This window comes from Herpailurus yagouaroundi, unplaced genomic scaffold (assembly GCF_014898765.1).
Source record: "Herpailurus yagouaroundi ecotype Mexico unplaced genomic scaffold, PumYag 437, whole genome shotgun sequence".
NCBI classification, from domain to species: domain Eukaryota; kingdom Metazoa; phylum Chordata; class Mammalia; order Carnivora; family Felidae; genus Herpailurus; species Herpailurus yagouaroundi.
The window spans coordinates 462,349-475,021 of NW_024412654.1; the positions used below are offsets into that span (position 1 = coordinate 462,349).

Here is a 12,673-nt window from a genome sequence, read left to right on the forward strand (position 1 = left end):
CTGACGGCCGACAGGCCACTGTGGGCCAACTCACGAACCTTGAGTTCATGACCTGAGCCAAAGTCAGAGGCTTGACTGACTGAGCCACCTAGGAACCATGAGATCATGACCTGAGCCAGAGTCAAGAGTCTGATGCTCGACCAACTAACTGAGCCACCCAGACACCCCAAAAGGTGTGCATTTTCCTTTGAAAGCCACTGCCCTCCAGAAGCTGTTAGTACTCACTGTGTTTGAGAGAGTAACTTTTCCAGACTGTCTACAGTATTGAACGCAAGGTTTTATATCTGTAAAAAGGGAAGTCTTGTTCCCATTCTGTCAGCCAAACTCCAGGTTATTGAACTTTCCTTTTTATGTTTTGAATAAGGGAAACTTCTGTCTTGTAGGTCAGTTACTTTTTATATGGTTTTAATTTATTATTGTGTGAATCTGTTGGTCATATCTACTGACCGTTTTTACTGGGCAATAGACATTACGATTCTTCTCTTATATTGGTTAAAATTTTTTTCTCCCCATTAAAAAAATTTTTTTTCTTCCCATTTGTATTTTATGTATTTTTGAGAGTTTCAAGCAAGCTTGATTGTGATAGTTCACCTACAGAACTTTAATATTCTTATGTAATAGGAACTTTTCCTTTATGTATTCTGGGTTTCTTGGTACACTTAGAAAGGCATTCCCCACCCAAAATTATGTTTAAAATTCTCTTGCAATAGTCATAATTTTTAACTTGCTTTTTTTGTTATTTTTATTTATAACATTAATCCAGGAGTTTTCTTTTTCAGTATGAAATCGTATCCTTAGATACAGTAAAGTTACACATGTGTATAGCATACACATTATTTACATTCACGTCCATGCATATGATCAGTCTTATTAACTGTGTTGTTTTGACTAGCTAAGGCCCTTTTTCTCAAGAATGACTTGGCTCAGGTCATGATTTCACGGTTTGTGAGCTCAAGCCCCACATCGGGCTCTGTGCTGACAGCTGTCAGCACAGGGCCCCCTTCAGATCCTCTGTCTCTCTCTCTGCCCCTCACCTGTGCATGTATGCATCTCTGTGTCTCTCAAAAAGAAGTCAACATTTTTTTTAAATGGCTTTAAGATTAAAAACCTGAAATACTGGGGCACCTGGCTGGCTCAGTTGAAGGAGCGTGCGACTCTTGATCTTGGGGTCATGAGTTCAGGCCCCACATTAGGTGACTTAAATGACTTAAAAATAAAACCTTTAAGAAACAAATCTGAAATACTAATGTGAAAGAAATCAGACAGCTGGTAATGGTTATTATGAAACTCAGGGCCTTCGGGTGTGAGCCAGTTACTTCTCTGTGATTTCCCTGTTACTTTTCCTACACAGAAAGGATTCATGTTTATGAAGATAAAAAGGAAGCACTGCAAGCTGTCAGAATGATCAAAGGATCTCGATTTAAAGCTTTTTCAAGTAGAGAAGATGCTGAGAAATTTGCTAGAGGACTTTGTGATTATTTCCCTTCTCCCAGCAAAGCCTCTTCAGCACTTTCTCCTGTGAAAACAGCACCACTCATGAGCAGTGGTGGGCTGAAAGGTGAGTTATATAGCAGTCCACTTCTGGTACTGCTGTCAGGGTTACCCCTGGTGGTTTCTGGGCCCTCTTTCCTGATGTGTTGTGACCAGTTTTCTCCTCCTTTGAGAGAAGTCCAGTTTGCCAGGAAGTAGAGAGCTGAGGCCTAGGCCACGGAGTAGCCGAAGGAGAGTGGGTCGGTCACCTGGTCTGGGAAGGACTAGGGACCCTGAGGGTAGAGGCAGCGGGGCACTGAGTGGGCCTTGAACCTGACAAGGCCACTGTTGGCCCTTCCCTTCTGCTGCCTCTGTCTCCCTCTCTGACTGCTGCCATGGGATCCTGGGGCTTTTTTAGATGCTGAGACCTGTCTCCTTCCCGCCTGCAGCCACACCTACTTCTAGGACGGTGGTGCCTGCTTTGGCACACATAGTCCTGCGGACGGAGCTGGTCTGCGGGGGGAGCCCTGCAGCCCGGAATCCCACCACACCTGCTCCAGCTCTGAACAGGGGTCTCTTGAGAGGCCTTTTCGGTAGGCCTTGTGCAGAACCCCAGCAGCCTCTGACCATGGCCCACGCTCCGCCTTGCCCCCTCCTGGAGCCCGCAGCTGTCCTGCTTCCTAGGCTGTGTGGGGCTCCTGGGGAAGGCACCCTCTCCTTATGGACATAGAGCCTTCAGTCGAAAGCTCCGCCAGCCTGTTTTCCTCTGCTTCCTTCCTCTGCTCACACAGGTGCTTCGTAGACGAAGCCACAGTGATTTCTAATACTTAGAGGTTTCCCTCTTTGCAGTCGGTGAAAATACTCAGATTGTTTTCAGACATTCTCGGGTGTTGTAATTAAAACGACAAATAGTCTTGGCTCACTCTGCCTTCGTGGGCGTGCTCCATGCACGTGGAGGTTCCTGTGTGCGTGCGGTGGTGTGCCCTCACCCTCCTCGCAGCCTTTTCTAGCTGCAGGCCACTCAGGCCCTTTTGCACTTGGACTCCTGCTGTGGTGGCACGTTTGTGCCCCGCTGTTGGCTAGCGCACTCCCAACTAGGTGGTGATGAGCTTGTGTGGGGGCGATTTCTGCGGCCTCAGCGTAGCACACAGTGGGTGATGAGAAAATGTTGGTGAAGTTAAACATTCTTAAATCCTTTCTCTTGATGACAGATGGTTTGTACCCACCTGAGTCTGAAACTGTAAACAAAGAGCGAGCCAACAGTTACAAAACCCCCCGTACTCAAGATCTCACTGCCAAACTTCGAAAGGCTGTGGAGAAGGGAGAAGACGACACCTTTTCCGATCTCACCTGGAGTAACCCCCGGTATCTGATTGGTTCGGGGGACAATCCCACCATTGTGCAGGTAAGCCTGCTTCTAGCACCGTTAGCCTCGGAAGACTGTGCTTGGCAAAAATGAAGCTCACATCTACAGTCTTCTTTCAGGAAGGATGTCGGTACAATGTTATGCATGTTGCTGCCAAAGAGAATCAGGCTTCTATCTGCCAGCTGACCCTAGAGACTCTGGAAAACCCCGAGTTTATGCGACTCATGTACCCGGATGATGACCAGAACATGCTGCAGCAGCGCATCTATTACATCGTCGACCTATACCTAAACACGCCTGACAAAGTGGTGAGTCCTCCTAGGAGAAGTCATGTCAGCCTGGCAGCAAGCTTGGTGTCCCCGTGTGCATTTCCCCACATCGCCATGCACGTGGAGGGTGGGACAGGAGACGCGCATTCATTGCGCTCGGCTGCCTTCGAATTAGGGGCGGGGACGGGATCTGTTCACACATAGGAGATCTGCCGCCCCAGGCGGGGTGTACGTGGGTCTCACCTGTGGCCAGAGTTGCTGCAGGAACACGTCCCTCCTGGCCTTTGTCCGGGGAGACCTGAGCTGGGCTTTGATGAGAGGCTGAGCCAACGCCAAAACCTAGAGAGAAAAGAAAGTAAGAGGTTGTGGTGCCTTTTATTCGAGGGTTCTGTGTGGTTTTTTTTTTTTTCCCCCACTTAATATGAGGAATCTTTCCTGTGGAGGTAAAAATCTCAAAGGTTTGGTTTTTAATGATGCATAAGGCTTATGTAAGAATTGTTAAAACAGAATAATTTTACATAGTTTTGTAAGGCAGAACCCAGTGATAGCTTAGAGCCAAGACTTGTGAACCCTGAGCAAGCCCGGGAGTTGGGAAAGTTGTGGTTGGCAGGAGAGGGAATGACAGAAGCGTGAAGGTGTCATGACTCACTGTTTCGTGACACATACTGAATGGGACACATCAAACTCCACGGTCGCAGAGCAAGGGTAACCTTTAAATTAACAAGAGAGAAAAGAGGGAGTGAAGACACATTTGGCCAATCTGGCACAATTCTAGAAGGAGGTATGGGAGAAAGCGATGATTATACATATGGAAGCATTACTAATTGTAAAAGAAGACAGAAGGAGCACAGAGTTCTGTGCTTTAGACTCAATAAGGAAGGATTCCTGACTTGGTTATTGCAATCAGGAAGTGTGACTTGAAAGGTAAAACAGAGAAGCGTGTGCCCTACAGAAAATACAGTATTTACAGAAAATATGCATATGTACATCCACAAGGAACGCTTAATAAATTCTTGAAATTAGATGTTATAGGCTATCTTTGAGCAGAACTCACTAAGAGTATTAGTGTCCAAGTGTCAAAGTATTAGACACAAGTACCTGGCTTGGCAGAGCCCAGTGTCGGTGAGAAGCACCCAGAGCCTGCTGTCTGGGCAGGAGAAGTGGTTCCCGGCAGGAATGCAGGCAGAGGCGGGAGTCACGTTTGCAGAGCTCGGAACAGGTTAGAGACGGATGTTCTGTGGTGCCAGGGAGAGGGGTGGCCAGAAGGACGCGGGCTGTTAGGTGCTGAGTGGAAACACTCATCCCTGCTGTGCCGCAATCGGTGTCCCCCCGCCTCTGCAGGCCTGGCACAGGAGGTCAGGCTATGAATGGATCTCGGGCCCAGAGCAGGAGTGTCCCCAGGACAGCATGAATTGAGAAAGTGCTAATGCAGAGAATGCACTAGAGCAGATCTAGGAAAGGCCGGCCTGTTTTGGTAAATGAAGCTATACTGGAACACGAGTCTGCTCATTCTTTCTGTGTCATCGTGGCCTCAGACACGCATAGAGCAGGGTGGCTGCCCTTGGCTGAGGCAGCTTGCCAACCTGGACGAGCGGGCAGGGTGCGGTCAGCACTGCTACGGGCAGACACCCAGACCTCTCCGGGTTCGTGTGGGCAGTCGTGTGGGATGGTGAGGTGGTCCTGGAGGGTGTGGAACAGGGAGTGGGTGCCTCCTGGAGGATATTTGTTCCCACGGGATCACTTGGATCACCTCTGGGGGATGCACAAGGTGGCGGTGTGAGTGTGAGTGCAAGTGGCAAGGCCCACGAGGAGTCTCGGAAGCCTGTGCAAGAAGCTAAGGGGAGGCCGGCACGTGGGGGCCTTGCGAGCTGGGACATGCCATCCTTGGTAGTCACAGGTGGACTGTGGCATTGAGTTCCTGGCCCTGGTCGATGGGAGTGGGTTCTGTTTCGGATGTGCTGCATTTGAGCCTGTGGCCGTTGCAAGTGAGGGTGCCCGGTTGAGGCGGGCTCCACAGCTCTTGGGCTCGGGGACGCTGTTAGTCGAAGGCCCGCTGATCTGTAGGCCTCAGTGGAAAGTATCCGGGGAGCGTTGGGAAGCGTCCTGAGGTCAGGAGCAGAGAGTCTCATTTACTGTGGTGTTGGCCACGAGAGAGGGTTGAGGGCAGACCAGGCTCACAGACTTTGTTTTATTCTGGGTATTGCATCCATCTGTGTACCTCACCTTTTGAGCATTGATCATAGGACTTTGTACTGGGCCCTGAATTGTTAAAGATGCAGTTTACTGAGCGGTAGTTATGCCCCAGCTCACTTGTCAGCTCTGTCTGGGCCTGGGCACCTGTTAAGTAGGGTGCTGGGCTGACCTCAAGCTCTGGCTTCAAGTGAGGGTAAGTGTCAACACGCCAATTATTTCTCAGTTATAAAAACAATGCCTTTCTATGGTCTTTTGTTTTTGAGCGTTTTTTGTTCTGCTAAATACCTATTTTTATCTTAAAGCAACTTTATGGGACAAATAAATATTCTTCCTCTGCACCTCTCACAGGGCTATGACACACCATTGCATTTTGCTTGTAAGTTTGGGAATGCAGACGTGGTCAATGTGCTTTCTTCACACCCTTTGATTGTAAAAAACCCAAGGAATAAATATGATAAAACTCCTGAAGATGTAAGTATTTATTTTTGGTTTTAAGTTTATTTATTTACGTTTTTGAGAGAGCATCTGCATGTGTGTGCACATGCACATGAGTGGGGGAGGGTCAGAGGGTGAGGGAATCCCAAGCAGGTTCCGCACTGTCTGCCCAGAGCCCGATGTGGGGTTCCATCTCACAAACTGTGAGATCATAATCTGAACTGAAACCAAGAGTTGGACACTTAACCAACTGAACCATCCAGATGCGTCTGTAAGTATCTACTAAATTGCTGTTACTATATAGTACTAGATATGAAAATACACAAAGTTAGAGTCACTGTGAAGTCACAGTAACTGTTTGAACATGTTTGCATCACAGGCACATCTTAGAACCATGATTACTGAGTAACAGGCATAGCTCCTGGCTTTCATCAAGTTTCCTCTGTGCGTACATCAGTTGACCAGGGAACTGGAGAACAGAGGAGGTGATGGTGTTGGTCGCTTGGGTGATGATGATGTTGCTGATGGTAATGAGAAGGTGGTGAGGATGACAGTGGAGAGGTGGTGATAACAAGGGAAATGGTGGTGATGGTGGGGATGATGGTGATGTTGGTGCTGGTGGTGGTGGTGATAATGGAGATGGGGATGACAGCGATGATGATGATGGTGGTGATGATGACGAGGGAGATGGTGGCGGTGAAGATGATAAGGCCGGGGATGATGGTGCTAGTGGTGCTGGTAATGGTGATGACAGTGATGATGGTGGTGAGGTTGGTGATGGCAGTGATGAGGATGATGGTACTGAAAGCTGACGTGTTTAGCTCATGATGTACCAGCCGCCGTCCTAAGCCCCACCCAGATATTCTCACCTGACCTATACAAGCCTTGTTAGGATTGATATTGGCCGTTGAGCAAAATGTGCCTTAGAGAGGGCAGAAGTGAGGTGGGGAGGGAGGTGGACCTGACGGAAACTGAAAGAAGCGTGATTTGTACTGTGCATCAGAGCTGTTGGCAAGCTGACCTGGGTCAGCCAACCCTTGAGATGGAATCTGTAAGGATCTTAATCTGGTAGCAAATGCCACCTGTGTAGTTGCTATGGTTACGAAGATAGTGCCCATTTTCTATAGAAACTAGAATACATGTAAACAGAAAATTTTTCATTCTATAACTCAGAAAATTACTATTATCTTTCACATGTATGACTTAACTGTTTGTGTGCATAGGTATGTATATTTATTCAATATAAGATGGTCTTTGGTAACTGCTATTCTTTTTAAATTAAAAAAAAATTTTTTGATGCTTGTTTATTTTTGAGAAAGAGCGAGACAGAGACAGAACATGAGTGTGGGAGGGGCAGAGAGAGAGGGAGACACAGAATATCAAGCAGGCTCCAGGCTCTGAGCTGTCAGCACAGAGCCCGACACGGGACTGGAACCCACGAACCGTGAGATCGTGACCTGACCCGAAGTTGGACACTTCATGGACTGAGCCACTCAGGCGCCCCAGTAACTGGTATTCTTTAAAGCATTTGCCTTTCGGGGCGCCTGGGTGGCTCAGTTGGTTGAGCATCCGACCTCGGCTCAGGTCATGATCTCACAGTTCGTGGGTTCGAGTCCCGCGTCGGGCTCTGTGCTGACAGCTCGGAGCCTGGAGCCTGCTTTGGATTCTGTGTCTCCCTCTCTCTCTGCCCCTCCCCTGTTCATGCTCTGTCTCAAGAATAAAAAATAAACAGTAAAAAAAAAAAAAAAAAAAAGGCATTTGCCTTTCCTCACAATCAGTTACACATTTTAAAAAATAGTTGCACTACTTACAGAGTAGAGTTTAGTTTGTTTTTTTCACAGGCTGGCAGGAGATGTTAATTTTGTAGTTCCTTCCTTATTTTAAGGTTATTGGGGTTTTTTATTGTTTCTAGTAAAAATGTTCTTGGAACATCCTGCAATTCTTTAAGGAAGAAAGTTGATTCCTAGAATAGCAAGAATAAAACACCGTATTCTCGTTAAATAGGAACTGTTTTAACCCATCCAAACAAGAGCAACAAACAGGCCCCCAGGCATTGGAGCTCATAGAACTAAAAATTACAAGTGTCTCTGCCTGTGTTTGCCTAACTGAACATGCCTTTCCTTGAGGAAAACTAGAAAGTGTAGGGTAACACGAAGAAAGAAAATCAGTTCACTCCCAGGGTTTGTTTTTCTTGTCCTGACCCCTTTAGCTTTTATAGAACGTTTTGGGAGAAAATTGTACTGTTCAACATGGGTTTTTTGGTTGTGAGTTTGATGAAATATTTACCATTAGGACACTATCCTTTTTTTGTTAACCTTAAAACTTGCTTTTATAAAATTATTTTAATGATAAAATGTGACAAATTAAGATTTAAAGTGTTCACATACTGTGTCTTTTTAAAATAGGTCATTTGTGAAAGAAGCAAAAATAAGTCTGTGGAGCTGAAGGAGCGGATCAGAGAGTACTTAAAGGGTAAGGGGGACCCTGGCCTGGCGTCGTGGGGAGTGGATCCTCTCTCAGGGTGACAGCCTGAGGGTCGTCTTCTGCTTCCTGAACCCCCAGCTCAATGCCATCTTGTTGTCCTGTCAGCCCTCCTTTGAAGCCTGAGCTTTTCCGAGAGACGCGGGTTGTCTGTCCTTTGATTATTGCTCGTGGCTTCATCCCATCATCCCTGCCCGTGTCTCGTGCAGCAGGACCCTCTCTGGTCCCTGCTACCTGGGCACGGCCTGCAAGTCGGCAGAGCAGAAAGTGGGAGGGGCCCTTCCTGGAGCACTTGGGTCTGGGGTGTCAGTGTCTCCCCATCAGCCCTTTCCTGTGCCGCCTGCTGCACCCGGCCCTGCCACTCCTGTAGCTACAGCTAGGACTGTCCTCACCTGGCTCCCAGAGGCAGCCCCGCTCCCACCCTGGCCCAGCCCTCGGCGTTCTAGGCTGATGCTTGAATTTGCGTGAGCCATGGGGGCAGCCCTTCCTGATCAGGGCTGTGGGGGCTCTTCCCCGCCTTCTGGGCCTGCCTTTTATGGTGAAGAGCTTTAGAAGCGTGAAGATGGCCGGTTTCAGAAAGGGGTTGTTGCCGGTGGCTTCCTCTGGGCTGTTTCCAGTGTGTTCTGAAGGTGGAGGCACAGGTGCCTTTCCTTTCGTTTTCAGCTGGAAGTCTGGTGGCCCCATTTCCCGTCTTTCCTTCTCTCTTAGTTTCTGTTAGATCCGTTTAAAGCAAAGGTCAGCAGATGCCTGCCTGGCCTGCCACCTCCTTTGCAGATAAAGCTTTATTGGCACACCACAGCCACAGCTATCCTTCTGTACGTGGCGTCTGGACCCCTTCCTGCTACACCGTCCCAGGTGACATCATCACAGTCCACCATCGTTCTTTCCCCATTTCACGAGAGTGTCGCATGATGCCGGGTCTGTTCGGAGTTGTGTGTTCGATGACAGAAGATTGTATAGTAGGGGCTCCTGGGTGGCTAGTCAGTTGAGTGTTCAACTTCAGCTCAGGTCATGATCTTGTGGTTCGTGGGTTCGAGCCCCGCATGGGACTCTGTGCTGACAGCTCAGAGCCTGGAGCCTGCTTCGGATTCTGTGTTTTCTCTCTCTCTCTGCCCCTCCCCACTTGCATGTTTCTCTCTCAAAACTAAATAAACTTAAAAAAAAATTATTAAAAAAGAGAGTTAAAATCGAACTTTCTCTTTTTAACAATTCTCAGGCTCCCATTATGCTAATGTTGTTCACACAGGCCCAGTCCTTTTAGTACCTGGGGGTGAGGAAGTCTGCTGCTGCCCTTCCTTCCTTCCCCTTATTTTCCTGGCAGAGGAACAATGTGTGGCTGAGTGAGTCTGGCAAAAACTGGCCGCTTCCCCAGGTCTTTTGGCTCCAGAGCTTTTGCACCTTTTAGAGCTTTTGCAGCCTTTTTATCACTGAACAGCTTGCAAAACCCTGGTGTTTCTCAGACTGCCTGACACGGCATTGAGGTGAGGACCTGCCCAAGCAGATGCCTTTAGCCGGTGTCTCCTCCTCCCAGGCCACTACTACGTGCCACTCCTGAGAGCTGAGGACACGTCGTCTCCGGTGATCGGGGAGTTGTGGTCTTCAGACCAGATGACCGAGACCTCTCACGTCAGCCATGGTGGAGGCGGCCCCAGAGACCCTGTTCTGACCCTGCGAGCCTTTGCGGGGCCCCTCAGCCCATCCAAGGTGAGCTGCTGTGGAAGCTTCTGGAACCAGCTCCTGGCCATCCCCACCAGAAGTGCCGGGTGTTCCAGCTCTTGCTTTGTGTTTGGTGTTGAGACCAGGACTTATGGAATCGTAGTCAGTTGGTGACAAGGCTTGAGAACATCTGCTGGAGAAACCAGAACGTGTCTTAACCCTGTTCCTCACTTGCTAGCCAGAGCGGATGCGGTGGTGAGCCCATACGTGAGAGAAGCGAAGTTTACTTGGGCTGACCCTCCATGCTGTCATCACCTGGTGCTCCGGTCCGTGTCAGTGGCCCTTCTCACAGTACATGCTGGTCTAGCCCGGCTGTCTATTCCCATATTCCTGGATTTGTATTGTCACTAGGAAACTTGCATTTGCAAACTGTGCAGTTCACCTTCTGGGCCGAGGTATTTCATACACTGTGTGTCATTTTCCTCTCGTTAAAAATAATTTTAAAGGGGCGCCTGGCTGGCTTGGTTGGTTAAACGTCCACCTCTTCTTGATCTCAGCTTAGGTCTTGATCTCAGGGTTGTGAATTCAAGCCCCACATTGGGCTCCTTGCCGACAGTGCAGAGCCTGCTTGGGATTCTGTCTCTCTTCCTCTCTCTCTGTTCCTCCCTTGCTTGTTCTCTCTCAAAATAAATAAATAAACTTAATTTTTTTTTTTTTTTTTTAAATAAAGGGGCACCTGGCTGGCTTGATGGGTGGAGCATGAGACTCTTGATCTCAGGGTTATGAGTTCAAGCCCAACATTGGCAACGTTGAGTGTGGAGATTACTTAAAAATAAAATCTTTTTTTTTTTTTTAATGTTTATTTTTGAGAGAGAGGGAGACACAGAATCCAAAGCAGGCTCCAGACTCTAAGCTATCAGCACAAAGCTCAGTGCAGGGCTTGAACCCATGAAATGCGAGATTGTGACCCGAGCTGAAGTCAGGTTAACAGACTGAACCACCCACATGCCCCTACTTAAAAATCAAATCTGAAAAAAAACCAAAAATCGCTTGACATGAGACCTACCATCTTAACAAAATGTAAAGATAAATCATTTCATTTATTTTTTAAAGTCTATTTCTTTTGAGGGAGAAAGTGCACGTGAGCAGGGGAGGAATAGAGAGAGAGGAAGAGACAATCCCAAGCAGGCTCCACACTGTCAGTGCAGAGCCCGACATGGGGCTCAAACCCAGGAGCCATGAGATCATGAGCTGAGCCAAAACCAAGAGTTGGATGCTTAACTGAGCGCCACCCAGGCGCTCCAAAAATAATAATAATTTTAAATAGTTACGTGCAGTTACAGAAGTGTCTCCAAAAACAGGTGTTATTAGTTAAGATTAGATTCATTTGTGTAAAAGAAGACTCTAGTTAAGAGTGACCTGAAAACATAAACATGCATTTACTCTTATGTGATGGGAAAGTGGCTTGAGGGTGGCAGCTCTCCAGTGTTGGCCTCGGGGTCCCCGCGGGAAGCTCCGACCCTCCCAGCCCAGCCTGGGCCCCTGGAAGGGAGCAGGACCACGCCCCCTCGGAGCCTTGCCTCTGTGTGAGCGCTGCCCTGAGGCCGTCAGGCTGCCAGACCAGAGGGGGAGGGAGGAGGGGCGCTGGGAGGTGCTCGCTGGTTCTGTTCGTTCACCTGTGACTTGGGTGAGCACCGCGCCATCCGGTTTCTCCTCAGGCAGAAGACTTCCGCAGGCTCTGGAAGACCCCACCTCGAGAGAAAGCGGGCTTCTTTCACAGTGTCAGGAAGACGGATCCAGAAAGAGGCGTAGAGAGAGTGGGAAGGTACTTGCCAGCACAGTATGAAGCAACACAGAGCTGAGTAGCAGTGTCCTTTCATCCGCTGCGTGTGTCTGTGTTGAAACCAGTTAACAGCCTTCAAAATGTCATTCCTGGGAAGCGTTCACTGGGGGGACATAAAGCCTCTTTACTGAGGTGTGATCCCGCCATGGCGGCCACTCTCCCGGCAAGATTGATGGGTAGCGGCCTGGGTTCATGGTGTTTTGTGTGACGTGTCATACAGAGGGTGCCCTCTTGGCAGTAAAGGAGGAAATAAAACACAAGAAGAAGGTGTGGCTTGAAACTACTAGTAAAAAGTCCCAGAAAAGCATTTTTCCCACCATCAAGATGCTGAATACAGCGTCATCAAATAAGGCTACACTGAGTTGTTTCAGAGCCTTTTCTCAAAATATGTGCCCCCCCCGCCTCCCTATGTATATGTATATGTGTGTGTGTGTGTGTGTGTCTGTGTCTGTGTGTGTATGTACACACACATATATAATGTGCCTAGTTTCAGGTTGACAACTTGAACCTCAAAAGAACTTCCAAACGTTTATTTATGTGCTCAGCCAAAACCAGAGTCGTTTGTGGTGCGAGTGGGGTGGTCAAGGCCTCCTTGCCATGACTTTAATACATTCAGTGTAACAGTTCATGAGTGAAACCGCTCTCAGTCCTGGCCTGCTTTAGAAAATAAAAACTGCTATCTTAGCCCCAAATTTAGGGTAAAGTAAAAATCATAACCAGAAGTACAGGCATTACTTGGGCACTTTAGCACAAAGTGGCTCTTTTCTGTATAGTTGGTTCTGTGAGCGTTTTTTCCGACTGGTTTTCTTTTTTTTTTTTTTTTTTTCCAATGTTTATTTTTGGGACAGAGAGAGACAGAGCATGAACGGGGGAGGGGCAGAGAGAGAGGGAGACACAGAATCGGAAACAGGCTCCAGGCTCTGAGCCATCAGCCCAGAGCCTGACGCGGGGCTCGAACTC

The 12,673-nt window shown here is 48.2% G+C and overlaps 1 protein-coding gene across 2 annotated transcripts in view; it reads left to right on the forward strand.

The window, feature by feature from the left end:
* ANKLE2 (ankyrin repeat and LEM domain containing 2) overlaps positions 1–12,673 on the forward strand; it is a 31,415-nt gene that overhangs the window by 13,826 nt on the left and 4,916 nt on the right. For both annotated transcript variants that reach the window (XM_040464179.1, XM_040464178.1), the window contains 7 exons: positions 1,352–1,558; positions 2,682–2,875; positions 2,956–3,144; positions 5,647–5,769; positions 8,139–8,205; positions 9,746–9,918; positions 11,589–11,695. In XM_040464179.1, coding sequence (XP_040320113.1) covers positions 1,352–1,558; positions 2,682–2,875; positions 2,956–3,144; positions 5,647–5,769; positions 8,139–8,205; positions 9,746–9,918; positions 11,589–11,695 — 1,060 coding nt within the window. The remainder of the gene's footprint in view (positions 1–1,351; positions 1,559–2,681; positions 2,876–2,955; positions 3,145–5,646; positions 5,770–8,138; positions 8,206–9,745; positions 9,919–11,588; positions 11,696–12,673) is intronic.